The following is a 27,894-nucleotide window of genomic DNA, read 5'->3' as shown; positions in this document are numbered from 1 at the left end:
CCCACGAGGGAGTGACGTAGTGTAGTGTCGAGGGGGAAGAAAAAAGGGAAAATGCAAAATGGAGGCTGCTCAGGCAACGGGACGCCACTTAACGCGGTACGCGTTGATCAACGTATATTACCCCCACTCATATCGCGTCTTAGAACCAATCGAGTACATTTAATTGGTGGACTTCATTTATACGTTTATCTTTCTAAGTATGCAGGAAATCCTTTTATAATTACTGATAGGATGCGAATGCAGTAAAACCATGGGCTGTCATGAGGGTAGTATATGCTCTTTAATAGTCTATCCTGCGAGCCTGAAATGACAAAAGTAATGTGCTGTATATAACAAATCATTATTTTTAAAAAAGGACATAAAAAGGCCAATTACTGGCCAACGTTTCCTCTGCGTCCACCTCTCTTGCCACGATCGACGTGAGCCCGAAGCACAGCACGGGTCTCCACCAAACTTCTCTTGTTCTTGCTGCGCGCCTTGCCCAGCGTCATGAGGAAGTTCTTCTTGCGCGCCTTCTCCTTGTTGGTGGTACTCTTTCCTTGCTCCTCCTTGCGTTCCTTGCGACGAGCCTCCTTGCTCATATGATCAGAGCGGTCGGTCTTGCCCTCCTTGGCGTGGGCAATACGTTCCTCACGAGTAGCCTTGGCGGCAGATAGGGCAGCAAGACCCTCGATCTCGTTGGCGGTCAATGGGTCATCGGTATGGCGGGAGGTCCATGGGGCAGCAACACGGCCCTTGTTACCCGGAAGAGTGGCATCGGCTGCTGCCTGGGCGCGAAGCTCTGTAAGCTTGGCGAGATCGGCAGGCGTGAGAATGCGGGTGGTGGCCAGTTTCATGAAATCAATGGCTTTCTCGGCTTCGGCTTCTTTTTCGGTGTCCTTCTTGGCCTCGTCTTCCTGTTTGGCCTTCTTTGATGCCGGCTTGCCTTCATCCTCGGAGTCGCTCAGTACAATGTCAACATCTTCCTCCACATTGATCCATTCTCCATCAATATCACTGTCCTCGTCATCTTCGACGTTCCAGGCTGCCCAGTCGGCTTCATCATTCTCCTCTTCGTTATCTTCGGCATCAGATGGAAGACCGTTCTCGATGTTCTTCTTGCGACGCTCCTCGTCTTTCCACTTGGCCAAGAGTTCCAGGCCCTCGATTTCACCAGCCGCCTGCTCACCGTAACGTCTCTCTTGTCTGTCACCAGCGCGCAGACTCATTGCGGCCTCCTTGCCACGATCACGCTTCTTCAACATCTGCGCACCAACATCACGGTAAAGACTGAGGAGACCCTTGGAGGCCATCATGACACCCTTATCCTTACTCTTCTTGTACATGACAAGATCCTGCAGGAGAGTTTCTTCAATAGCCAAAGGCTGTCTGGCACAAATTTCACGGATGGCATTCAGACCGGCTGTCGCAACTTCACCGGCAGATGCTTCGGACACGAACTCATTTGCAATTTTCTGAACCAGAGGCTCAAGAACATCAGGGGGCACCAAGTCGTGGGAGGCTTGGGCCAGGGATGCCAGGAACGAAGTCACGGAAGGTTGGCGGGGGGTAAGGAACTTTTGGAAGTAAGAGTAGAGCGGCATAATGTGCAACTTGTGCAAGCCGACCAGGCGGGAGACCAGCTGTAGGACTTGGAGCTTTTGCTCCAGCTTCAACTTAGACTTGCCGTTCTGGAGGTGCTTGAAGAACATGTTATCCGCGAATCCCTGGGGATCGTGGAGCAAATGAAGCGCGGAGAAGTTGAGGGGAGCAGGATTTCCCTTCTTGCGCTCCTTGTTCCTGACCGCTTTGATGGCCTTTTCGGCGACACGGGCCTTCTTTCTGGTCTTCTTGTTGATGGTAAGTTGGTGCTTAACCTGGCCAACATTGACCTCTTCCTCACTGTCTTCGTCCTCCAATTCCTCACGCTCCTTATCACCACCGAGGAAGAAACGGACTCCACCGATGATGACCTTTTCGTTTTGTGACAAAGCGGCCTCCTTCATGATCTCAACGGCTTTGGCCTCGGTCCAGATCTGGCGCTTCCATAGCTCTCTGGTGATCTTAATCGCCCACAGGCCTTTAGCCGATGTGCGGTCCGATGTGACCAAGTTGAATAGAACGGTTTGCATAGTTCGGTTCAGCTTGTGGTTAGTGGTCTTTGCATTTGCGGTTCGCAGCTCAGAGAGGATCTTCTGGAAGAGCAGAGCACGCAAGGTCTTGCTAGGTGTAGAAATGAGGATGGGGAAAAGAGTGTGGAGGAGCCTGGAGTAGTGGTTAGAATGAATGGTATGGAAGTAATGAGAGGGTGTCTGCGTACGTTGCTGAGTCCATAAGGTCCTTCTTCTTCAAGAGCACCAAACTTCCAACCAGCTTCTCCCGCAACTCTGTCTCCAACACCAGGTGGTGCTGCATGAGCATGTCAATGAGCTGTTGGGGGAAATCCTTACAGATCCCTGGGTAACAGTCCGCCACATGGGAAATGAAGTCAATCAGATCCCGAAGAGAGATCACACCGGTATCCGTAGCGGATGAGGGCGCCGCCATGAAAATCTCACGATGGGATTCATATTGGTAGTGTTGGGCGCGGAAATCTTCAATATAAGACCTGGATAACGGAAAGTGACAATTAGTTCCCGATCGAGCGCAATATATCATAAGAAATCTCTGCTTATAACTTACTTAGGATCCCTGCGGATCTTGTGCTGCAAATTGGGCCTGCGAATCGCAAAGAAAATACGTTAGCATCACGGACTGAAGGCTCTGATTGATTGATCATGGGCGCATCGGTTCAGACAAGATAGACATACAGATCAGCCTCGACCTTTTCCAAGGCTCCAAGCTTTCTTTTCACCATTTTGAAGTTGGAAATAAGATTGTGGTGGTTGGGAAAAGGTATGTTGGAGGTCCGAAACTTTTTTTTCTCCGTATTCTCCGTATCGATAAGCGATGGAAAATCTCAACCTTGGCAATATCTGATTTGGCTAGAACTATCAAATATCAAAAGGTGTAAACATTAAGATATTTGACATTTGATCATTTGGATCATTTGGATCATGTATTATTCTACAATCTATATTGCCAGATCCGTTCAAAAACGAGAATAAAAGAAATTTTTTCTTTTTAGGAAATGGGTCTCTTTACGACCCAAGGTCTTCATGATCGCATCACAACTACAAAGAAAGCCGTCCGAATGCGTTCCCTTTTAAGATCGTGCTTCCTCCTTGACTGTATCACATTATGTACAGCCTTGCAGATGCATGCGAATCCACTGAATCCCGGTTAAAACCCCGTCCACTCCAGTATACGCAAACAGAGGACCAAACGGAGAACAAATCCAACACAACCCCTTTACCGGTTGCTCTTGGCAACACGCTCGAGCTCATCCTTCTTCTTGATAGCGTAGGAGTTGGAAGAACCCTTGGCGGCGTTGATCAGCTCCTCAGCAAGGCACTCAGCAATGCTCTTGATGTTGCGGAAAGAGGCCTCGCGGGCACCGATGGTGAGCAGAGAGATGGACTGGTTCACGCGACGGAGGGGAGACACATCGACGGCTAGTAGGGAGTTAGTATTTGATATCAGAGGTGGCGAGATAAGACTTTTTTTTCATCACATACCCTGGCGACGGACGGTACCCTGGGAACCGATACGGGTGGAGTCCTCACGGGGACCGCAGTTGACAATGGCGTCAACGGCGACCTGGAGAGGGTTCTGGTCGGTCATGATGTGAACCTGTGAAATTGAATATTAGTGACTGAATTGAATCGTTGAATCGGTCGGAGTAGCACATACGATCTCGAAAGCGTGAGCGACGATGCGGACAGCCAGGAGCTTCTTTCCGTTGTTGCGGCCGTTCATCATGAGGGAGTTGGTGAGACGCTCGATGATGGGGCACTGAGCCTTGCGGAAACGCTTGGCGGCATAGCGACCGGCAGAGTGGGAGAGGTAGACGGGGGAGCGGATCTGGATGTAATCGCTGTGATGGCGGGTCAGCACCTCTGTAAACCTGATAGTCGCGCAATTGCCGGTCCTTGTGCGCGCCGTCGATTTCCTGCTGTGTGCGAAGAGAAAACCAGTTCCATGGCGTGTTGTGTTTCCTCCAATGAATAATTTCGATATCCCCCTTCAAGTTGTCGAAAAGTCTTGCCATTCCACCAATTCGACTCGTTTTTTTCTCGCACACAACAGGAATTCACTCGGCGCATAGAGGACCTGATAGAAAGACTCACGTCAGGGAAATGTCCCGGATCTCGACATCATCGTAGCTCCACTTGTTGAACAGCTTGATGCTGCCCTGCTCGGCCAGAACCTCCTTGGGCAGGACAGGGAAGGCGGCGACCTCGACGTCCCCGTTGTCGGACATGTTGACTGTGCGGGAGGGGTTCGTGGGAAAATGACCGGGTTGTCGTTTGGTGGTTGAACGTCGATGAGGTTCCGGGTATCCAAGAAAGAAATTGGTGTGACTCGCTTAGGTTGTGCGGGGGTCATGTGATTAGGGTAGGCTGAGAGTGGAGATCACCTGATTTATGCTTTGTGGCCTTGCGTCCTTGCTGCCTTACTGCCTTACTGCCTTTCTGCCTGAAGAATCAAACTTTAAGATGATCAGCACCCGACACCGGGGAAAACCAAATACTCCCATGCTTATATTGATCGCACTGACTTTCTCCTGATTCTACTGAATACTGTCCGACTTTGATTCAACATGAATCCTATATATGTACAATTCAAGACAAAACCGTCCATTTGAATGCACGAACCTAGTCCCGAATTGGTGTAAAGTGGTGTTTCATTCCTAGTAGTTCCGAGCATGGACCAGGACACGCGATACCTTTAAGTTAGGTAGTACCTGAAAAGCCACAATCTTCATCGGAAATTGATGTAATAGGCTTTCATGGTATATTGATGAATGTAGAATGTTCTCTTCATGTTCTATATATAACTGAGACAGTCAATATTTGGAGCTATAGTCTCTCCATCGCATGTCTCAGGCTCTCGGCTCGCTTGACCGCCTTAGCGGGTGACGTTGCGGGTGTCTTGCGCGGCGACCAGAGACACGACGGGTTGACTTGTTGTTCGACTTACACCCCGGTATTACAATCTGCGGCTATCAGGGCTGCACTTGGCAAATCCGCCACCCCCCTCCTGCGCCCTCGAGACGCTCATTGCGATGAGGTGTTCTTGACTACGTACCCCCCATCCCTCCCCCGCGCTTTTGATACGTTCCCCCGAATTGAGGCTTCCCGACCCTCCTTCCAGATGGCGGAAGAGTCTCCCGAGATCCAGGCCGCTTTGCGGAACCTAGATCGAGAATTGGAGGTATGTACATTCAGTACACTTGTTGTATCCTTTTGCTCATGCATGATCCATGACAGGAGGGCGATATCACCGAGAAAGGGTAAGCGATTCGATTTGATACAATATCCCTGGCCATAAGCAGTGTCACAAGCCAATTGCTCCGTGTCATAGATACGGTTCTTTTGACAGAGGCTGTTTGGGCCCGCAGATACATTGGAGAACTAACAGCAACAAGTTACCAGAAGCGACGTACGGTCCTGCTCTCGCAATATTTCGGTCCCAACAAACCCCTTGAGGTCAATCAACAGGCCGGTCTTGGCTACGATGCAACCCCAACCAGCCCTGGAATGGCCCCGCCAGCCATTTTGAGCGTTCGCCCACCAACCGCCGACTCTTCCCTGCCACACATCGCTTCCCCCATTTACGCAGGCAGTTACAATGGCTCACAGGGCAGCGGGGCCATCGGATATGGTCAAGGTCCCGGTATACACCCACAGGATCAGTCGCAGGCATCGCTAGGGTCTCATAACAGAGAGGGCATGCTCCAGGCCCATGATCGCGCGCCCTCAGGGAGCTCTTACGACTCCCTATTCCTTCCTAAACCCCCGATCCCAGGGCCACAAGTCCAGGATGGCTCCAGAACGGCAACTTTGATGAGTCAAAACTACGCGTTCAACCCCAATTCTCAGCCCGAGTATATGTCTCAGCCCGAGTATACCCAGGAGTACGCTCAGGAATATCCTCAGGAGTATGCCCCCGCCGAGCACGCTCAACCCGAGTACGCGGAGGACGGCGTGGCACATTACGATCCAGCATCTGGAGGACCTACGCGACGCTCGACAATGCTTGATTCCCAACAAGGCTATTTTTCTGACTTTGCAGGGCAACAACATGACGATTATAGGGATAGCTATGGAGGTGGCTTCCATCGTTATTCTCAGTCCGGGGAAGCCTTTTCGCCAACAGCAAACATGGCCCCGCCATTGATGCCTGCCACGGCGGAACTTCAGCATGGACCGGCTATTGAGCATCTACTTCCCCTCGAACCTCGGGAGATTCCTTTCGCATTGAACGATCCACACGACAAAAATGTCCCCATGTCCAACTTTGACAACCTTCCCACAGTCTTACGGCATCGTGCTCGGGCTCACCCCAAGCAGGCAGCATATTGGGTGCTGGATTCAAAGGGCAAGGAGGTCGCATCGATAACGTGGGAAAAGTTATCTAGCCGCGCAGAAAAAGTTGCTCAAGTCATTCGTGATAAGAGTAATCTATATCGTGGAGACCGCGTCGCTCTCATCTACCGCGAAGCTGAGATTATCGAGTTCGCTGTGGCGCTGTTAGGCTGCTTTATTGCAGGAGTTGTCGCCGTACCTATCAATAGTCTGGATGACTACACAAGTCTAAATGTCGTGCTCACCTCAACCCAGGCACATCTGGCTTTGACAACCGAGAACAACTTGAAGAACTTCCAACGCGATATCACAGCACAAAAACTTAGTTGGCCAAGAGGAGTTGAATGGTGGAAGACGAATGAGTTCGGCAGTTTCCATCCGAAGAAGAAGGACGATACGCCTGCGCTGCAGGTCCCTGATCTAGCCTATATTGAGTTCGCAAGGGCCCCAACGGGTGATATGCGTGGTGTAGTGATGAGCCACCGGACTATCATGCACCAAATGGCATGTTTAAGTGCGATCATTTCTACGGTTCCCACGGAGTCAAACGCCAAGCAGTTTGGCACTAAGGGAGAAACTATCATCAGTTACCTCGACCCAAGACAAGGAATTGGCATGATCATGGCCATTCTCTTCACCGTTTACGGTGGCCACACAACCGTTTGGCACGAGGACCGGGCGGTAGAAACACCCGGTTTATATGCCCATCTCATCACCAAGTACAAGGCAACAGTCATGGCAACCGATTACTCCGGCTTGAAGATCGCCACCTATAACTACCAGCAAGATCCGATGTCAACAAGACATTTCAAGAAGAACTCGGAGCCTAATTTCAGCAGCGTCAAAATCTGTCTCATCGATACCCTTACTCTCGACCCTGAGTTCCATGAAATTCTGGCAGACAGATGGCTTCGTCCAATGAGGAACCCACGGGCTAGAGAAATTGTGGCTCCAATGCTCTGTTTGCCAGAACATGGAGGTATGGTCATTAGTATGCGTGATTGGCTCGGTGGTGAAGAGCGAATGGGATGTGCTTTGACCCATGAGATGGACCCAGCCAGTCGTGACGATTCTAAGAAAGAAGACGAGAGCCTTACCAAATCCGAGACTAAAACTGCCTTCGGAAGCAGTCTTCTGGGTGGTGGGTCACGAGTTTCTACGGTCAAGCAGAGCCCCAAGAACGAGCTCAGTGAAGTCCTTTTAGACAAAGAGGCCTTGAAGAGCAATGAAGTGGTGGTGCTGGCCATGGGCGAGGATGCACGAAAGTACGCCAGCAGTATGCCGCATGCTGTACGCGTTGGCGCTTTCGGCTACCCAATTCCCGACGCAACTCTCGCCGTCGTCGATCCGGAGACCAATCTCCTCTGTACGCCAAATGTTATTGGTGAGATTTGGGTTGATTCACCCTCTCTCTCTGGTGGCTTCTGGGCATTGCCAAAACATACAGAGGCCATATTCCACGCTCGTCCCTACAAGTTTGAAGAGCCCAACCCGACCCCGATACTCGTGGAACCTGAGTTCCTGCGCACTGGTCTGCTCGGATGTGTGATTGAGGGCAGACTTTTCGTGCTTGGTCTCTATGAGGATCGTCTCCGTCAAAAGGTCGAGTGGGTTGAACACGGCCAAGAGATTGTCGAACATCGATACTTCTTCGTTCAACATTTAACTGTCAGCATTCTTAAAAAGGTGCCGAAAATTCATGATTGTACTGCGTTTGATGTGTTTGTCAATGAAGAACATCTTCCGGTTATTGTTTTGGAGTCTTACTCGGCCTCGACGGCGCCAACCACTTCTGGTGGTCCACCGAGGCAGCTCGACTCGGTTCTCCTCGATTCCCTCGCCGAGAGGTGTATGGAGGTATTGTACCAAGAGCATCATCTGCGGGTGTATTGTGTTCTGCTCACAGCCCCAAACAGTCTACCGCGCGTCACCAAGAACGGCAGACAAGAAATTGGTAACATGCTCTGCCGCAAAGATTTCGAGTCCGGTATGCTGCAAGCGGTGCATGTCAAGTTCGGAGTTGAGCGATCAGTGATGAATCTGCCCGTCGGTGTTGACCCCGAGGGTGGGATCTGGTCCCCTACTGCTCTGTCATCAAGACAAGACTTGCTTGCCTATCAGGAAAAGCAATACTCGGGTGTGGATTATCGCGATGTGGTGATGGATGACCGAACTTCCACCCCATTGAACAACTTCAAGACCATTGTCGACCTTCTTCAATGGCGAGTCTCCCGCCAAGCCGAAGAACTGGCTTACTGCTCTATCGATGGCCGTGGGAAGGAAGGAAAAGGCGTCACCTGGAAGAAGTTTGACCTAAAAGTCTCTGCAGTGGCGACCTACCTCAAGAACAAAGTGAAGGTACGACCAGGAGATCATATCGTGCTGATGTACACCCACTCAGAGGAATACATCTATGCTATTCATGCTTGCTTGTGCTTGGGTGCTGTTGTTATCCCGATGGCTCCTATCGATCAAAACCGTCTTTCAGAGGATGCCCCTGCATTCTTGCACATCATCAGCGACTTCAACGTCAAGGCCATCATCGTTAATACCGAGGTTGACCATGTCATGAGGCAGAAGCTTGTGTCGCAGCATATCAAGCAGTCCGCCCAAGTTCTTCGCATTGGTGTGCCTGCTATTTACAACACCACAAAGCCCTCGAAACAGTCCCACGGATGTCGCGAGCTCGGCTACACTGTGAAGGATACCTGGCTCCAGGCCAACCAGCCCGCTCTGGTCTGGACTTATTGGACCCCGGATCAACGAAGAATCTCAGTGCAAATTTCTCATGAAACCATCATGGGCATGTGCAAGGTCCAAAAAGAAACCTGCCAAATGACAAGCTCGAGGCCAGTGCTTGGAAGCGTCCGAAGTACCCTGGGTCTCGGGTTCCTACACACTTGCCTGATGGGCATTTTCGTCGGTAAGTCTGCTGTTAATCTATGAAGATTTTCATTTTAACATATTACCCCAGGTGCACCTACATATCTCGTTTCACCAGTCGACTTCGCTCAAAACCCAATGACTCTCTTCGTAACACTTGCTCGGTACAAGATCAAGGACACTTACGCCACCAGTCAGATGTTGGACTACGCGATGAGTGCTATGGCTGGAAAGGGCTTCCAGCTACAAGAACTGAAGAACCTCATGATTTCAGCAGAGGGCCGACCTAGAACGGATATCTGTATGTGTCATCGCTATTACAGACCAGAAGAGAAGCTAACCCGATCACACAGATGGAAAGGTACGCCTACATTTCGCCAACGCCAGCTTGGACCGTACCTCGATCAACGTCATTTACTCGCACGTTCTCAACCCAATGATTACCACACGATCATACATGTGCATTGAGCCGATCGAGCTATGGCTTGACCTGCGAAGCCTTCGTCAAGGTCTTATCTACCCCGTGGATCCCGATGCCGATCCCACCGCACTTTTGCTGCAAGATTCGGGTATGGTACCAGTCAATACACAGATTGCGATTGTGAACCCTGAGACCTGCACTCTTGCGCACGTCGGAGAGTATGGTGAGATCTGGGTCCAGTCCGACGCTTGTGCTCAGGGATTCTACAAATCAAAGCAAGAATTTGACTCGGAGCGGTTGAACGGCAGAGTTGCAGACGGCGATCCCAGCGTACCTTATGTCCGTACTGGTGATCTTGGTTTCCTTCACACCGTTACTCGGCCGATCGGTCCTGGCGGCCAGCCAGTTGATATGCAAGTACTCTTCCTCCTTGGCAGCATCGGCGAGACCTTCGAGGTCAACGGACTCAACCACTTCCCTATGGACATTGAAAACTCTGTCGAGAATTGCCACCGCAACATCGTGAATGGAGGATGGTAAGTGAATGGCATTCCTCCCAGATCAGATATAGAGGCTAACATGATATTTCCAGTGCCATGTTCCAAGCCGGCGGCTTGGTTGTTGTCGTCGTTGAGGTTACCCGAAAGGCCTATTTAGCCTCCCTTGTCCCCGTTATTGTTGATGCTATCCTCATGGAACATCAGGTTGTTGCGGATATTGTCGCGTTCGTCTCCCACGGCGACTTCCCCCGCTCTCGTCTGGGCGAGAAGCAGCGCGGAAAGGTTCTCGCCTCATGGGTTACCCGGAAGCTGCGAACCATTGCTCAATTCAGCATTCGTGACTTGGAGGGCGATAGCCCATTTGCGGACATGCCTCAACATCGTATGAGCAGAGTTTCCAAACCTGGGAGCACCATGGGCACCAGCATCCGACAGTCTTCCATGAATCCGGACATCGACGCGGGTGTACCTCGGTCCCCAGCTGGGGTGACACTGGTAGAGACCAGTCATCCCGCGGCTAGTTATCTCAGCGACCGAGCTGGGTCTATGCCGCATGAACTTGGTAGTGCCACTGACAATGGTTTGGTTGCCACTCCTGTCCCGAAGCCTAACTCTGCTGTGCCTCACATCAAGGAGCCACAGTCCGCCACCATCGTAACGGAGTTTGACGATCATCACTACGACACATTGGATTCCACCGCGAGTACCGCCAACGCGGACCGCGATTTCCGGTTCAGTTTTGACATGGCCGACGAGCCCGCCCACTCTCAAGCGTATGGATATCCTAACGGTGAACAGCCCTTAACGGGACGAGAGCCGCATCCTAGCCATCAGGGATGGAACCAGAACAACGGCCAGGCTATTGGCACAGCTCATGCTGAGCCAACACGTCCAGGCACACAGGACAGCGGGAGAATCGATGATTGGCCCCAAGAAGCTCTCATGTACCAGTCGGCAGCAGGTGCAGACAACGGGCATGACTTCCACCGCACGGGCAGCAACAATGCTGCACCGCACCGGCAACTACGAGGCTTGAACTTGGATTGAGCGCTTTGCATTGTTGATTTGAAATGATTTGTTGCCATTGAAAAGGCTGCCTAGGCCATATTTGCTTGACAGTTCTGATGATTTTTCTCCCCAGCATTGCGTCCTCTTTATGTGCTTTATCCCCAATACCTTAGCTTTATGTTTGAAATCTGTACATACCCAGTATACATCTTTCTTCGTTCGAATGTTGTAGATAAATTCTCCTGGTTGATCGTTATTATATACACGACCCACCCTAACATCCTCGACATCCACAAGCTCTCAATTGCCGATCATTTCTATACTGCACGTCTGTTTTATGTTGTATCATTATACTCCGACTGATCGACTCCTCTAGTTGTTGCCAAGTAGCCTAATATTCTCTTCGTCCTAACAGACGTCGTACGTCATCCCCTTCTATCCCGTCTTGTGAGAATGGGTATGTCATTTCGGCGGAGGGGCCGCAGACGTTCAATTCTTATGGACCCAGTGCGAAGAGGGGATGGGGTTAGATGAGGTTTTTTAGGTCGTGAGCTTTGATTTCACTGGTCTCTGATGCCTTGGAATGTGTTCGAGATATCCTTTGATATGCATAAATAGCGGCAATGGAAGATTATGACTCTCAAGTTTACGCCTATATCCAGCCAAGTCGATGCTACATCCGAGAACTAATCGTTAAAGAAAACATATTGATTCGAATTGATCATGGTATTCACATTATTGTTATCACTTTTAAGCTTTTGTTTTCTTTTTAACATTTATTTCCGGGCTTTCAGCCTATTTTGTTGGCTGCTGGACGTTGACCTTGGCGCTCAGACCACCGTTAGAAGTGGCAGCGTCAGGGGTACCGCCCAGCTGCTCGAGGGCCTCGATGTCCTCGTTAGTGAGGGTGTTGGAGCGAATGGGACGGAAAGGAGCGGGAGAGCCAGCGCGGGAGGCGAGGAACTAAACGCATGTTAGTGGTGAAATGCAGAAAATTATCAAGGACCAAATCTTACTGAGCTGGCAGCGCTGAGCAGCGCAATAAGAGAGGCCTGGACCACATCCTGGTGGATACCAACACCCCACACCTGTTGATTGCTGCCGGCTGCTGTGCACTGAATGTATGTAGCAGCCTTGGTGTCGCGACCGCGACCAATGGAGTGTTCCTTGTAGTCGCGGACATCGAGATCGATACCGAGGGAAGAAAGCGCGGTAGCCAGGGAGGAGATAGCACCTGGGCCGACACCGGTGATGGCGTGCTGAACGTTGTCGATTTCGATAATACCGGTGAAGCGACGCTTGAGGTTCTTGGTGTTGAGGGCCTTGCCGGGCTGGGGAGGAGCAGGGGACTGTGAGCGATCGGTGGTGATGCTGTAGTCGACAAGGTTGAAGCGAGGGTTTGACTTGAGGTGATAAGCCTCCTCGAAGAGGTTGACGATCTCGGTGGGCTTCAGCTCCCGGCTGACAGCCTCGGTCTTCTCCTGCACGATCTTGCTGAACTCGACCTGCAGCGCGCGGGGGAGATCCAGCTCCAGGCTGCGCAGGATAATCCAGGCGGCGCCACCCTTTCCACTCTGGGAGTTGACGCGGATGACTGCCTCGTAGGTACGGCCGATATCTTGGGGATCCAGGGGCAGGTATGGGACTGTCCACTCGGTGTCTTCGTCGGCACCCTCGCCATCTTCGCGCAGCTTGAAGCCCTTCTTGATTGCATCTTGGTGACTGTATTTCAAACCAGGTTAGCAAAAGAGTAGTGCAATTGGGAAAACAAAGGAAAACAAACCTTCCAGAGAATGCGCACACCACGAGCTGACCACCATATGGCGCACGCTCGTTGACGGGAATCTTGTTGCTCTCCTCTACTACCTTGATAACAGCGTTGATGTCCGAGAAGTCGACGCCTGGCGAGACACCTTGTGTGTACAGGTTCAGGGCGAGAGTAACCAGGTCCACGTTTCCGGTACGCTCACCGTTGCCGAACAGAGTACCCTCTACACGCTCGGCACCAGCCATCTGTGCCAGTTCAGCTGCAGCAACAGCGCAGCCACGGTCGTTATGCGGGTGGACTGAAACAACGAACTTCTCGCGCTCAGTCATGTTTGTGCAGAAGTACTCAATCTGATCAGCAAAGACGTTGGGGGTGGCCATCTCTACCGTGGCGGGCAGGTTGAAAATGATGGGCTTCTCTGCTGTGGGCTCCCAAGCAGCCTTAACAGCCTGGCAGACCTCCACGGCGAACTCGGGTTCGGTATCGGAGAAAGTCTCGGGGGAGAACTCGAATTGCCAATCTGTGCCAGCTTGGGAGGGGTCGTCCTTGGTGATGGAACGGGCGTACTTTGTGCATTTGACAGCCAGGTCCAGACTCTGCTTGTGATCCATGTTGAAGATGATGCGACGGAAACAGGGGCTCGTTGCGAGGTAGATGTGGAGAATAGCCTTCTTGGCGCCCTTCAGGGAATCGACTGTGCGACGGATGAGATCCTCGCGGCAGGGAGCCAGGACCTGCAGGGCGACATCATCGGGTGTGAGGCCGGGCTCTTCGACCAGACGACGGGTGAAATCGAAATCCGTTTGGGATGCAGACGGGAAGGACACTTCGATTTCCTTGTAGCCGATGTCCACGAGCATCTTGAAGAAACGGTATTTTTGCTCGCCATCCTATAGAACCAATCCAATCAATATGAGAAATAGCAGTGAGCGGTACATCATATCATACCATTGGGTCCGGCAGAGACTGGTTGCCATCACGCAGATCGGTTGCCAGCCAGCGAGGAGGCTTATCAATAGTTTTGTTGGGCCATTGGCGATTAGGCAGATTCACGGGCTTGAAAGCCTTGTACTTTTTTGAGGGGTCCTTGAGCCTTTTAAGATGTTAGTATGTAAAAATATCAAATTGGAGTCGAGTCATTCCAACATACATCGGCATGGTGTTGGCGGGGTACCGCGGGGGGCAAGTGGATAAGAGGCGATAAAAAGTAGGGTATTAGATATAGTTAGGCCAAGTAGAGTCAAGATTGATTTGATTAAAAACAAAAATTGGCTTTCAAAATATGGACACGAGGATTCTTTTATAGCCAAAGTGAAAAGAAGGCCAATTAAGAATGGGGAATATGCTGTGACTCAAATGGCCCCGTCAATGACGCCGAGTTTTTCGGCGCCGACAGCGGAGTCACGTGATGTTCACATTGGTCGAAGGGCGTGATGGATCGGCAATAATTGACATGATGATGAGGTTGTGATACTTCTGTTAGGTTGCCACGATCTACTTTGATCATTTACCTTACCTTTTCTTTCACTTTACAGCTATTTGCAGCGAATATCTACTGCCCCTGTCTCCATAGAGGGACCCCGAACATCGGAGATATTTCTGCCTGAGGCATGAACTCCGAGGATAGCCGCGGGCATTGTTTGGACGCAATCAATTGATGTGCATCGGATAGAATTTAGATTGAGGACTCGAATTCGGCAAAAGATCGGTCTAATATACAATAATAGGAGTGAAATAGTCTCGCTCAAAATGACAACACACACGGTTATACAACATACAAAATTACACAAAGTTCTTCTCCATATCGACCAATAGCGGATGAACATCGTCCATACTAAGTTTGACAGCTCGAGGATTCTGTAGCGCATCATCACCTAGTCTGGCTTTGATCAGCGCTTGCAGTGTCTGAGAATCTTTATCTGTTTTGCTCTGCATCTGTCCAGTGACATCAACAGTGATACCACCATCGGCCAGGTCCCTTAGCCCGAGAATGAAGATGAGGTTATACTTCATCTGTTTGGCCCGCTGGATCTTCTTGCCTAGGGTCTGTGCGCTGGTATCGACGTCAACCAAGAATGTAGAGTCGACAGAGGACAGTGGACGGGGCGTCTCAGCGGTACCGTCATTCACCAATGCGCGGAAACCAGCGAACTTGGCCGCCGCTTCCTGAGCCTGGCGCACAACAGCATCATCTTGGTTAACTGTCAGGATAATGGCCTGGCGCGGAGAAAGCCAAAATGGCCAGTGGCCACCGTGCTGTTCAATCAGCAACGCCAAGAACCGCTCCAATGAGCCGAAGATGGCGCGGTGAATCAAAACCGGGGTTGCAACCCCGGGTGTGGCTGGATTGTAGTCCGGCTCACCCTCTGCAACTTGATACTCCAGCTCAAATCGCTGTGGCAGGTTCATGTCCAACTGAATAGTAGACAGCTGGTGGTACTTTCCAGCTTGATCCTGGAGCTGGATATCGATCTTGGGGCCGTAAAATGCACCATCGCCCTCGTTCAGCGCCCATTCGCGTCCAGTACTATCCAGAGCCTCGCGCAATTGCATCTCGGCATTGTCCCACATCTCCAAAGTCCCAATGTAATCCGTTTCGGGTCGAGTCGACAGGACCAATCGATACGGGCCGAGTCCGAAGGTCTTCATAGCCATGTCCACGAATCCAAGCGCCGACGTGATTTCCGACTTAATCTGCTGCGGGCGACTAAATATATGCCCATCATCCTGATGGAACCGGCGCACTCGCGTCAATCCTGTAAGTGAACCGGACACTTCGTTGCGGTGCAGCGGACTGAAGTCTGCGTAGCGCACGGGCATGTCGCGGTAAGAGTGATTCTGAGACTTGAAGAGCAGGCAGTGGCCGGGGCAGTTCATTGGCTTCAGTCCGTAGGACTCGTCTTCGCCCAATTCGCCCTCTCCCTCACCACTGGCTCCTCTGCCAGTCACTTCATACATATCATCTTTGTAGTTCTGCCAATGGCCCGATATCTCCCAAAGCGATTTTTTGTAGATGGTCGGGGTTAAGACTTCACGAAAGCCGTATTGTAGGTACTGGGTGCGGAGGAAGGAGATGAGTTTGTTGACAACATGTGTGCCATTTGGGAGGAATAGAGGAGATCCGGGACTGTAGACTGAAGATGTGAAGAGCTCCTGGGCTGTTCCGAGAGCTCGATGGTCGGTGGGAGGTATCGTTGGAGCTTCGGGTTTGTCAGAACACGAGCAATGGCGAATGGCTGTGTATGACAGCGGTCGCGATCGTGTAAATTGCCATGGCAGAGATTTAACGCCAGGCGTTAGGGACGGTCGTAGACGAAGCAGTGAGCGCATGGTTGCTGAAGATTCTCAAGTCCTCGGCCGCGGCGGTTTCTCCGATCTTTCATTCCCCACCGCTTTGCGCGTGCAACAATCTACTTGGGCCAGTCGCATTCTAAACATTCTTGAAACACTCCGAGTGGGATATTAACTACAGAACGTATTAACTATTGCATGAATTACATGTCTTGAAATGTTTACGCCATGTCTACAAAACAGCTTCATACCCCAGATCGCGCGGCTCTTGGCGAATCCTGGGTGATGGCATCAACTGCTTCTCTGAAGCCAAAAGAGGACCCCACCAAAACTCCAAATGCTCGGCATGAAAGCAGCAAAGCGACCACAAAGACAGCTGACCCTGCATCAGAGTCACTGACATCCTCATCGTCATCATCATGGACCATATCAGGCCCGGAGCTCATCATGCCCTCTATCTGCGAAACGCCTAATATAGAAGGGTCATGGGTAGAATATGTGCGGAGTCCGAAGCAACAAGGCTCAGAAAGCATGAGAAAACGACGCAAAGTTTCCACACAGAAGAGCGCAAAGCACCGAGAGCAGGACCGAACCAGCGCTAAAGTTGGAGATGCAGACGCTGGTTCATCTGCAGAGACAACCACCAAACAAGCAGTCCCGGTTGTGAAATCCAAGTCCATCTTTAGTAGTCATACTGCCCTCGCCCGCAAAGCAATCAACGCAGTCTTGATCGCCATCATCCTGCACCTGCTGGTTCTCCCCGAGGTAGTCTACCAAGCCAAGGACCTCTGCCATCTCCCAAGCATCAAGACTCTCTACCCCAACAGCTGCATCACCCTCCCCACGACATACCCACCACGCAGTGCCTACCACCCATCCGCAATAACCCCAGAAGAAACCCTCGCAACCTCCCAGCGCCAACTGGAATTCATATTCGACACGGCCCTCGAAACCCTCACACCTCTATCCGCAATCCTCAAACAAAGCGAAAGCATGCTCGGCGACCTAGAATCGCAACTGAAATCAACCTTCCCAGACGCTCGCAATGCGCTAGACCTCGAATTCACCGGCAGCAACCAAGCCGTCCAAACGGCAGTATGGGAATTTGACTCTCTACGCGCCGACCTGCGCTCAGCAATCGACAGCCTCCTCGCCTCACGACCAGCAACCGAAATAGGCGGCACAGCAGCTCTAGACACACGTCTCGCGATCCAAATGCGACGACGCGAAGAGTACCTCGGCCGACTGCGCTCTCAAATCCGCAGCAAAGCAGACTCGCTCAACACGCGATTCACAACACTAGACGACCACCTCGAAGCGGTAGATGGGATTGTCGCACGCGAAGAACGACGAAACCCAACATTCCCCAAATACCGATCGTCCGAGGACAGCAGCAGCGACCGTCTCTATTCCGTTCTCGACTCGCTCCCGCTAGGACCGTTCGGGGCATATTTCTTCCGGGGACGATCGTCAGGAGATGCAGATGCCAATGCAGTTACAGGGACGGAGTCGTCATCGTCAGCCGTGGCCTCCACTACCTCCACCGAACCCACACACACCCCCCGGCCTGCGGCAACCCTTGCTCTTCTCCGGGTTGCGGCCACGCACCATCGTCCCGTTGCTGACTCGGTGTTACGGCTTTCCCAGCAGTTAAAGGATCTGCGACGTGTGACTGGGGCTGGTTCCACTTGGTGAATTGAGGTCTCCACAGGGGGCTGGGGGCGCTGAGGGGGAGCTCGGATTTTGATCAGGGTCCGAGAGTTGATTGAATTTTTGAATTTGAAGGGTTTTTTTTTTAGGTGTTGCTGTAGTTACAGTCTGGTTTGGGGAGTTAATGTTTGGAGTGCATTTTTTTGGGACTTTGGGCGTTTCTATCCGAGAAGATGAGATGAGTTAGATGCAATAATGAGCCACGACAAGATATTACTATTCAGGATATTGTACTGCAATATACGGAGTACACAAATGCAACCTACAATTCATATCCACGAGCCAAGTACTCCGTATGGAATATGTAAATTACAACATAGGGATGCTGTATGTATGGGACCCTTCTTCGATCTTCCACGGTTCGGCCATATAATCATCGCCCGGTCAACCAATCCGACTACACACGTCTCATTAGGTACAACTTATCATCAACCAATCCAAGCCCAGGCCCATTACAATCAAGTCCTCAGTCCACGGTTCATACCAAGTCCATTTTCCGGTGTGAAGGTCTATTTTCGGTGAGGCCGGTGGATTATAGTGGATGTGCATATGTAACTCAAAGCCACAGAAAAAAACAAAAAGACATGCATATGATCGATGAGAATGCGATGCGGATGTGGGATAGGGTTTTCGGTATACGAACACCATAGGAATTGAAAGCTAAGAGACATATCAACAGGAAATAAGCGGTGAGGAGATCTAGATTGTAAACTACAATGGAAATGATGTGTGAAGTATTCAGTAAAGTCAATTGACTTGGTATTATTGCATATTTGCTCGATGGCAAAGGTATGTATGACGCTGATAGATACATGATGTCCGCCCAAAGAAAATCGCTCGTTACCGGACTATGCCAATGAACACATCCGGGCAACCTAAAGAATAGATTGCAGGCATTTGAGCACACCAAGGACAACGCAAAGGGGAAAAAATGGTACAACCAGAAAGAAAAAAGAAAATCGCATCCATCAACCATTACCATACCCGGTCCAGCCAAGTATCCTCTTTCGAGGCGCGTTTCGTTAATGATGCGTCAAAAAGTCATAGCGCTGAAAGGGACATTTAAAGCTGGAGCAGGGCGGTCACCAGACCCAGGAGGGAGACAGGTCCCAAGTAGCTGGCAGCGACAGAGGCAGCTGCGTTAAAGCTAGGGCTGGCGCTGGCACTGGCACTGGTGGATGAGCCAGATCCAGAGGATGAGCTGGAGCTGGAGCCGGTCTCAGTGCTGGATCCGGAACCGGAGCTAGATTCAGAGGTAGAGCTGGAGCCAGAGCTTGAGCCAGAGCTGGGGCTGCTAGAGCTGGGGCTGCTAGAGCTGCTGGGGGAGACACCAGAGCTGGAAGCACTGGCAGCACCAGAGCTAGAGGCGGCAGTGGACTCGGCAGAGGAGGAGGTGGAGGTCTTAGTAGCCAGAGTAGTAGCAGCGACGGAAGTGCTCTCGGTGGTGGAAGTGCTCTCAGTGGTGGTGGAAGGAGACTGGGTGGAAGAGGAAGCCTCGGAAGAGGAGCTAGTGGCAGCCTCAGAGGTGGTGGTGGGAGCCTCAGATGTGGTGGTGCTGCGCGAGCTCACGGCGTTGGAGCCGGTGAACTGGATGCTTTCAGCGGAGCCAGACTTGTCGGACCAAGTGTAGGACTCGGCGGGGTTGGCGTTCTTGACACTGATGCTCTTGATGTACATGGAGTAGGGACCCTTGGAGTAGTCGGTCAGACCACCAGCCCAGTCAATGGTACCCTGTCCGTTGGTAGGAGCACCACCGGCCCAGATACCAACGTGGATGTTCATAGGGGTCTGAGGGAAGCGAGCACCACCCTGGGCATCGTTGTAGTTAAGAGTGCGGACATTAGCACCATCAATCAGCCAGTTGATGGTGTCCTTGGACCATTGGATGGTGTAGGTGTGGAAAGAGGCATGAGGGCTGGAGACGGGGACCCAAGTCTCACGGTCATAGGTGGTGGTATCGCCCTTTCCGAAGTAGTTGGTCTCAATGGTGTTGTCCTTTCCGCCCAATGCTTCCTGTATTTCAGTCAGTAATTTTTCACTTTTGTATATTTGACTCCCAAATATCACGTACCCAGTCAACCTCATCCTTGTCATCAGACTGCAAAAAGGCGGAGCTGACAATGCCTTGGCCAGGAGAAGTCTTCATCTCCATGGTCAATTCACCGTAGAAGAAGTAGAAGTCACTGACAAGGGTAGGAGCATCTCCTTCCTTGTTGATAGTGAACTCGGCACCATTAGAGCCGGTGGGAACACTGCCGCCACTGATCTTCCACTGGTCAAGTCCACTAGCCTGGGTGAAGTCAAAGTGAAGGCTGGACTCGGTCGAACCCTTGTTCGGAGGGCAGGATGTCTCCATGGGGTTGCAGTCAGAGTAAGTCTGAGCAGAAACGAGAGGGGCAGCGACGGCGAGAGCCGCAGCAGCGAACTTCATGAAAGACGGCATTTTGGGTATAATACGCGCGCGATCAAAGAGACGTGAATATGTAAACAAGAGAAGAAAGGGAAGTCAACGAGGGAACGACCCTATTATATATCCTTTGTATAATGAGGAAAGTGGAAACGAAAGTGGATTGTAGTAGGAACCTTGGGAAAGAACGACTGGGAAGGTGCCACTTTATCTACTCCGTACCTTCTCCATAATAGTATACAAAGTATACAAAGTATACATACAAAATATATTACTCCGTACTCCGTACACTGCCACGCTACTAAAAAAAGGGAGGCGGGAGTAACTGAGAAAGAGAAATGATTGGATCCCGGGCGGCAAGGCCAGCAGACGCTGAGACAAAAAGGTAAGACCAGTCAAAGTGGACCCCCTTTGATGTTCCATGAGGGGGAAAAGTGGGGTTCGACGATCATTGGATTGGGTCGCGAGACAACCTTGGAAGGATGAGGCTGGAAATATCCATGGGTGAAGTATAGTACTACTACCTAACCTAGGTATGTATAGATTACGGAGTATTCTGTACATACAATATACACAGTCATCCCTACTATGTGCCCAGGTGTACAACATAAGCAATGCCTAAGTCTATATTGTAGGTATATGGTGACCTCCAAGTACCCGATCAGCCGATCCGATCATGTGTTAGAAAAGGCGAAATTATTATCACAGTGTACAGTACTTACCATCGTTACATCCAGGGTCCATAAAAGAAAATTCAATAGCATAACATACATCATACTAATTGTACTCCTGTACTCCGTACTCCGTACTCCCAGCCCTCGAACTTAAGCGACCGGCTGTTGCCTTATTATGGGGGTTTTTTTCTTTCTTTTTTTTTTCCCGAGGGCCGATTCTTATATTACAATTCCAACCATGACATTTATTACACTCTAGTATGGCATTACTCAATATATCTTGTAGATCATCCTAAACCCCCCCAGTTAATTAAATTAATGTCTATCATCACTATCACATCCATGTAATCATGAAACACGGGCCACTCGACCACAATCCTACTTAGGCCACTGTAGTTTACAGTATGAGGGCTTCGTCCTCAATATACCTTTTCTCATAAATATGTTCTACTCAATACACTCATAATAATAATAAAAAAAAACAGCTCGCATAAGATTGCCCAAACTTAATACTAATAATAACTCAATTTTTTAAAACAAAACCCACAAGTCGTGGGTTTTTATCAGATGACTCAGGAACTAGCGGCCTGTGCCTGAACTAGTGTCAATACCACCTCACTCGGGGCTGGGTGAGACTTTGGTCCTTAGAATAGCCTATCTGACTGGTTGTAGAAGAGTATTCAGTCCTTTATTAGTCTCATTGTCTCACTGGTAAAGAGTATGCATGGAGTGTTTCTTGTCCTTAAAAGAGTTGAAATTTTCATTGTTATCTCAAAAAGCCCTGTCTTTCTCCCCTCCTAACGTCCCCTCTTATGCAAGGTTATGCAAGGGAATTATTGTTATCAGGTTTCTTTTCAGACCCTCAAACATTTATAATCATTTACGATTATACATTTATACATTTATACAACACACAAACATCGTACATGGAAGTACATATTATACACGTGATTGTTAACTCGCCCAGGTGGCTGGGTACGGGGCTCAGATGCAGGAACGTTAATCGGTCCATCCAATCATGGCTTCTGTCCATTTTATACCGAGTAAAAATACTCGCTTTACTGACTTCAAGTTGTACATCGGATCAGAAATTGAGAATAGAAAAAAAAAACGTGGCGTTCGGACTTTACCTAAAGAATGTGGTATTCCCCGGAAATTGGAATAACCTCCACCAAACATCCATGCCCAGGTGGCTCCCGCAATTTAAAAACAGCCCTCAAACTCAACTAACTCAACTAACTTAAACAACCATAATCCAACCCCCATAGCCCTAAAAAATCCCTAATGAAACTTACAGAGTCACCTCAGCAGGCCCAGTCAACTCAATCTGGACCTTCTTTGTAAAGCTCTGTTTCTGTGCATCATACCCAACATCCCGACGCTTATTCTTCTGCCCAAGCAGCGTAACAGTCTCAACAACCACATTAGGCCGATACCCAAACTGACCCTGGATCTTAAGCTTGCCATCCCGGTACTTGAACTGAATTTCCGCCGCACTGTCCGGCTGAATCGACTCGCCATCATCAATATACAGCTCACCCTCAGCAGATCCATCAACACCAGGCGCAATGAGGATCTCAAAGCCGCGCTTGCGCAGATCCGTTGTGGTCTTAGCACTTGCCGTACGGAGGGGGATGATACTCCCACCACGAATATGAATCGGGATATCCGTAACAGCAAGATCAGTAATCGTCTTCACAGATCCATCACCCTGCACAGCAACGCCAGTGAACCAATCATAGAAAAGATCATTTGGGAAATAGGCATCGACGGAGGTAGCGCCCTCTTCCGAGACAGGCGAGACGAGAATGGAATCACCGTAGAAGAATTGCAGCTCGTTATCAAAGGTCTTGCTATCTTCAGGGTAGACATAGAACAGCGGCTGGAGGAAGGGACTTCCCGTCAAGGTCTGACGATGGAAAGAAGTATAGAGATAATCGAGAAGACGGTATCTGATATCGATGATCTTCTTCGCGGCCTTGGTCACAGTTGGCCAGCGGTAGAATTCCTGTGGCACGGTACCGAACTCGTTGTGGTTCCGATAGAACGGATAAAAGCCGCCGAGCATTGCCCAGCGGGCGCATAGCTCTTCGGTTGTGTTTCCGGCAAAACCGCAGACGTCGCTGCCGACCATTGGGATCTGGAAAATTGATGCGAAGGCTAGCATCTGCGAGATTGAGATGCGGTATTTATCCCATTGGCTGACATTATCGCCGAGCCTGTTGGGGGAATTGGGGTTAGTATAGATGTATATTGTAGGCTGGGTTCGGAGTTTTATATGATCTTACCAGTGGCCGACATGAGAACCTGCTCCAGCGAATGTACTACGCGTGATAATTAAGGGTCGCACGTTGGGTCGACGCTTCAACATTGCCTCACGCGAAGCCGAGCTCATCACTAGGGTTGGTGTTAAGAAGGTTCCGATAATAAACACGGGGGACTTACTAGTTCCATAGAGATTGTGCGTGTCATACTCAGCGTAACCCTCACCGGCATGAATGATATCAGTATCAATAGTCTTATTGCTAATTGAACCAGCCTCGTTTGCGATCTGATAAGGCGGGTTAATAAGGTCTCGACCAGGCAAGCCGACCTTATTTCCACCACGACTCCGTTCCTCGATGACACTACGTGTCTCAATAACAGTGTCGCCTCTCTTCACACGCTGCGACGAAGAAGCCCCAAATGAAGAAAAACCAGGTTGGAAATCAGCTGGGAAGCCGGGGATATGGCGGGGAGACGATCGAACTGGCGGAGGCGCTGGGGGTAGGTCGTTCTCCTTGGCGTATTGTGCTGGGTCCTTGCATGGGTACGGGCAGAAGTTTGAAGCCTCGTTCATGTCGATCCATAGACCGTCAATGTCGACGCCGTCTTTTGCGCTGAAGAATCGCTTGAATTCTGAGTTCCAGTAGCTCTGCGTGTCTTTGTTGAACCAGTCTGGGTAGACGGTTAGGCCGGGCCAGACGGCGCCTAGAGATATAATGTTAGGAACGGTGGATATTGTGGTTCTGTTGGTAAACTTACCTTCGTAGAGTTCGTTCTGTTCCTTGTCACGGTACAGGAAGACGCCCTGGTCGTGGCCTCGTTTGAAAGCACCGTTATCTAGTGTCACACTCACTGTTAGAGCGGAATGAGGAGGAGCAAGTAATTATCACACTTACCAGAGTTACTGACGGCCGGATCGACCATAACAATGTAATGCTGGTCATGCTTGTGAAGATACGAAACCAACTCGCGCATCTTGTCCACAGGGAACCGCTCATCGTCTAGAGTAAACACCCGTCGACCACTCATGTAGTCAATGTCGGTCCACATAGTCTCGAGTGGGATCCCAGCACGGCTGTAGTTGTAAACTACCTCGGCCACATCGAAGACATCCTGGTAGCCATATCGGCAGTTGTGATACTGGAAGAATGTTAATTAGAACACAATTTCAAAAATCCGATGTGGAAATAACATACTCCAAAAGTCCAGTAGCTTTGCATAACAGGAAGACCAACGACCTCGGAGTACTGCTCGCTCACTTCCTTGGGGGTCGGACCGGCCATGAAGTAGAAGTCTAGGACTCCACCGAGAGTGTTATACTCGAGGTATTGTTTACCATCAGCAGTCTTATCGATCTTGATATCCATGCCGTTCGAGTTCAAAAAGAAGACACCATGGGTGCCCTTTTCTCCACGGTGATCAACGTAGATAGGATGAGTACCGTAGAGGTTTGAGTTAGAAGGGATGGTATATGCATCACGGTTCCAGATAGTGCGAGTATAGTTAGTGGTAGGCAGGCGTAGCGAATCACTGTGTTCGCCCAGACCATACAGGTTAGGATCATTGGGAAGCCAAGTGCGCAAATTCAAGTACTGAGACTGGAAGATGATGTTGGTGTCAGAAGTGTCGAAGAGCACTTCATCCCCGCGCAGAACACGGAATGAGAAAGGATTCTCTTCGAAGTCGAAGCGAAGGGCGGACTCCTTTTGATGCCCGTTTGCACTCTCGGGTCTGGGCAGAACAGAGTCTGGTACTTGGTAGACCTCCTCATCGGCATCGTAGATCATGACATGGAGGCGAGTTTCTAGTAGAACGATGAGTATACATTCATAGCTAGGGATGGAGTATAGGGGTATTGCAACATACCAGTCTGTGCCTCTACAAGGAGCTTTAGGTTTGGAAGATCCGTGCCATAGGTATTACAGGTATCCCCAGCAAGATCGAGGTCAGCAGTCAACCTCTGACCCGACTGCTTCACATGGGAGGCTTTATAGCCAGGACAACCGTCAAGCTGTGACGTTGATCCCAGAACAGCGGCACCCACGAGGGGAGCCAGGAGAAACAATGTGCCTTTCATGTTTAAAATCGGGCGAGCATTGAAGCACAGGACAAACACAGCATGCACACAGCAGGATACACTAAAAATCGTAGATTGACAAGAGGGACAGTGCACCCTTTTAAGGGATGCACTGGCCCATATCTAAATGGAGGGGGAGTGCGGAGTGATACAACATAGATCAAGGGGATGCTAGAGAAAGATACATTTGCCGGCCACATGATGAGTGACATTGCATAGCATTACATTGACAATTGCGCTGTCACATCGCCAAATCCTTGTTGCGCGGGGGAACGGGCAATTATCGGATGCTCCCTCTTGGCGATGATCGGCGCCCGATTTCGGGCCTATACGAGGTACATAGTACAGTAGCTCCAATAGCTCCAGATTCATGCTGCAGGGTCTTATTTTTAGGCTCCTTGTTATTGATTTTGTTTCTCCCAGATGAGGCCCAGCTGAAGTCCGAGAATGACGTGAGATGATTTTGACTTGCAAGGTCCCCCAAACCATCATCTATTTCTTTAATGTGGGTGTCGGTCCAGTGTCTACCTTCTACCTTCTACCTTTAACCAAAAATTGTGTGAAATAAAATAGCCATTTCATGGGCTTCTATTCTGCCCAAGGGCATCCTCTAGGCATCATTCATGAATATAAAAAGAAAATCTTCAAACGCCAACAGCCGCTCTTGATCCCAACCAGAAACCCGCTGATGTTCTCAAATACCGCTCATCTTTTTCACTCTTAGCTCAGAACTTCTCGCCAGCAGTGGCGGCCTTGACGTCCTCCTCCGAGCTCATAATCTGCACCTTGATGGCGCCAGTCTTAGGATTAGCGGCGGTCTCAAAGGCCTTGAGAGCGTCCTCAATGGAGTAACGGTGAGTAACCAGTTTGCGCAAGTCAATCACACCATTCTGAACCAGACGAATGGCCCGAGGCCAGGTGTTGCAGTAGCGGTACTGGTACTGCAGGTCGATCTCCTGGGTGCTGAGACGCATGAAGGGAATGGTCATCTCGTTCTTGCCCACACCGATAACAAACACCTTACCACCGAACTTGACGCTCCAGATGGCGGAGTTGACACTGCTCTCGACACCGGTGCACTCCAGGGCCAGCTTGGGGCGCAGCGCATCAGGGCCAGAACCCTGGCCGTCATTTAGGGCATTAATGATACCGTCGGCACATTTTTCGGCCGACTTGCCAATCTCCACCTTATAGGTGCGCACTTCAGGAACCAGGGACTTAGCGAAGGCCAAGCGGCCCTCGTCAATGTCAGTGATGACAATTGGACAGGCACCAGCGGCGCGTGCGCTGAGCAAACTGATCAGACCGATAGGACCGGCGCCGGTGATGAGCAGTGGGTCACCGAGACGCAGACCACTGCGCTCGACAGCCGCCAAGGTCACACTGAGAGGCTCTAACAAAGCACCGTCCTCATAGCTCATATCACCGATCTTGTGGCACCAGACGGCAGGGTGGTTGACGTACCGCCGGAGCAAGCCATCGACGGGTGGTGTGGAGAGGAAAGCGACATTGACGCAACCGTTGTAGCGACCGGTCAGACAGGGCTCGCAGGCGTTGCAAATAACGTTGGGCTCAATGGCAACACGGTCGCCGACCTTGAGGTGGGTAACATCAGGGGCAACAGCGAGAATCTGGCCGGCTGATTCGTGACCAAGGACATGGTCGCCCGTGACGATCATGGGGCCAATGCAACCGGCGTGCCAGAAGTGCACATCAGATCCGCAAATACCGGTGCTGCGCACCTCAATTGTGACCTCGCCAGCCTTCAGGCCCTTGCCAGCATTGATGTCCTCTGCCGTGGGGGTGGACTCGGCAATCCAAAGGTCATGCTTTGGGTTGGTGTAAACACCGATGTTGGCCTTGGTGACGGTTGTTGCGGAAGTCATTGTGTAGTGCGGAGGTAGGGGAGAGGAAGAAAATGGAGAATGAATGCATTAATACGAGGGAACAGCCACTTTAATACTCGAAACAAAAAATCTGGTGTCCGGTGATCTCACATTGTTCAACCCCACGTTGATAGATGGAGTAACAAAAAAGTGGAGTGGAGGGGGCTTTCGATTTAACCGGGGGGATTCAACTCCCTTCTCCGTCTGAATTGGGAAACCCTTGCCCGCTCTCAGTCTCGGGCCGAATTGTTGATCGGCTATCGGTTAATATTGTTCAATGATGCCGTTTCAATTTCCTTCCAGGATTGTTTCCTCATGTTATCTTGGTCTGGTTCATACTCAACAATCTAAAGTACTTCTGGTTCAAGTCAAAAGGTATACCATGTGAGAATTGTATCAAGAGAGGTAATTCTCCGGTGGAGGTGAATTTCAAGTGGAGCAAATGCTTTTTTCCGAGACAAACAGTGCAAACTCCATTTTATAGCCTCAGGCATTATTTATTTATTTTTCTACCTGCGTATGGATATCTCTCTACGGAGTACTATATATCTAAAT

At 50.4% G+C, this 27,894-nt stretch overlaps 9 protein-coding genes across 9 annotated transcripts; 2 read left to right on the top strand and 7 right to left on the bottom strand.

Moving 5' to 3' along the window:
• Positions 1-371: 371 nt before the first annotated feature.
• On the bottom strand, positions 372-2,836 carry PEX2_042920 (SDA1 family protein; the record flags this gene model as incomplete). The annotated part of the gene is made up of 4 exons (XM_016741567.1): positions 372-2,244; positions 2,300-2,587; positions 2,662-2,697; positions 2,790-2,836. 4 exons carry the CDS (start codon positions 2,834-2,836, stop codon positions 372-374), a joined length of 2,244 nt encoding a protein of 747 aa, XP_016603577.1.
• A 494-nt stretch (positions 2,837-3,330) lies between these two features.
• Positions 3,331-4,342, bottom strand: PEX2_042910 (40S ribosomal protein uS7; the record flags this gene model as incomplete). Its single annotated transcript, XM_016741566.1, has 4 exons — positions 3,331-3,533; positions 3,597-3,711; positions 3,772-3,955; positions 4,209-4,342. 4 exons carry the CDS (start codon positions 4,340-4,342, stop codon positions 3,331-3,333), a joined length of 636 nt encoding a protein of 211 aa, XP_016603576.1.
• A 616-nt stretch (positions 4,343-4,958) lies between these two features.
• PEX2_042900 (putative AMP binding domain protein) lies at positions 4,959-11,300 on the top strand (the record flags this gene model as incomplete). Its single annotated transcript, XM_016741565.1, has 7 exons — positions 4,959-4,996; positions 5,091-5,295; positions 5,352-5,374; positions 5,417-9,372; positions 9,424-9,633; positions 9,686-10,289; positions 10,346-11,300. 7 exons carry the CDS (start codon positions 4,959-4,961, stop codon positions 11,298-11,300), a joined length of 5,991 nt encoding a protein of 1,996 aa, XP_016603575.1.
• Positions 11,301-12,056: 756 nt separating this feature from the next.
• Positions 12,057-14,187, bottom strand: PEX2_042890 (2-isopropylmalate synthase; the record flags this gene model as incomplete). The annotated part of the gene is made up of 5 exons (XM_016741564.1): positions 12,057-12,224; positions 12,278-12,983; positions 13,045-13,919; positions 13,978-14,122; positions 14,180-14,187. The coding sequence occupies 5 exons, from the start codon at positions 14,185-14,187 to the stop codon at positions 12,057-12,059; spliced, it is 1,902 nt and encodes a 633-aa protein (XP_016603574.1).
• Positions 14,188-14,811: 624 nt separating this feature from the next.
• On the bottom strand, positions 14,812-16,359 carry PEX2_042880 (threonine--tRNA ligase MST1; the record flags this gene model as incomplete). The annotated part of the gene is made up of 1 exon (XM_016741563.1): positions 14,812-16,359. One exon carries the CDS (start codon positions 16,357-16,359, stop codon positions 14,812-14,814), a length of 1,548 nt encoding a protein of 515 aa, XP_016603573.1.
• A 189-nt stretch (positions 16,360-16,548) lies between these two features.
• Positions 16,549-18,015, top strand: PEX2_042870 (uncharacterized protein; the record flags this gene model as incomplete). The annotated part of the gene is made up of 1 exon (XM_016741562.1): positions 16,549-18,015. One exon carries the CDS (start codon positions 16,549-16,551, stop codon positions 18,013-18,015), a length of 1,467 nt encoding a protein of 488 aa, XP_016603572.1.
• A 1,077-nt stretch (positions 18,016-19,092) lies between these two features.
• On the bottom strand, positions 19,093-20,473 carry PEX2_042860 (glycoside hydrolase family 16 protein; the record flags this gene model as incomplete). Its single annotated transcript, XM_016741561.1, has 2 exons — positions 19,093-20,043; positions 20,102-20,473. 2 exons carry the CDS (start codon positions 20,471-20,473, stop codon positions 19,093-19,095), a joined length of 1,323 nt encoding a protein of 440 aa, XP_016603571.1.
• A 1,929-nt stretch (positions 20,474-22,402) lies between these two features.
• agdC (putative alpha-glucosidase) lies at positions 22,403-25,453 on the bottom strand (the record flags this gene model as incomplete). The annotated part of the gene is made up of 7 exons (XM_016741560.1): positions 22,403-23,330; positions 23,400-23,508; positions 23,557-24,081; positions 24,136-24,213; positions 24,273-24,516; positions 24,573-25,180; positions 25,243-25,453. 7 exons carry the CDS (start codon positions 25,451-25,453, stop codon positions 22,403-22,405), a joined length of 2,703 nt encoding a protein of 900 aa, XP_016603570.1.
• A 725-nt stretch (positions 25,454-26,178) lies between these two features.
• On the bottom strand, positions 26,179-27,339 carry PEX2_042840 (NAD(P)-dependent alcohol dehydrogenase; the record flags this gene model as incomplete). Its single annotated transcript, XM_016741559.1, has 1 exon — positions 26,179-27,339. One exon carries the CDS (start codon positions 27,337-27,339, stop codon positions 26,179-26,181), a length of 1,161 nt encoding a protein of 386 aa, XP_016603569.1.
• Positions 27,340-27,894: the final 555 nt, after the last annotated feature.

Source organism: Penicillium expansum, assembly GCF_000769745.1.
Source record: "Penicillium expansum strain MD-8 chromosome Unknown contig143, whole genome shotgun sequence".
In the NCBI taxonomy this organism is placed as follows: domain Eukaryota; kingdom Fungi; phylum Ascomycota; class Eurotiomycetes; order Eurotiales; family Aspergillaceae; genus Penicillium; species Penicillium expansum.
This window is presented reverse-complemented; position numbering and strand designations above follow the sequence as displayed.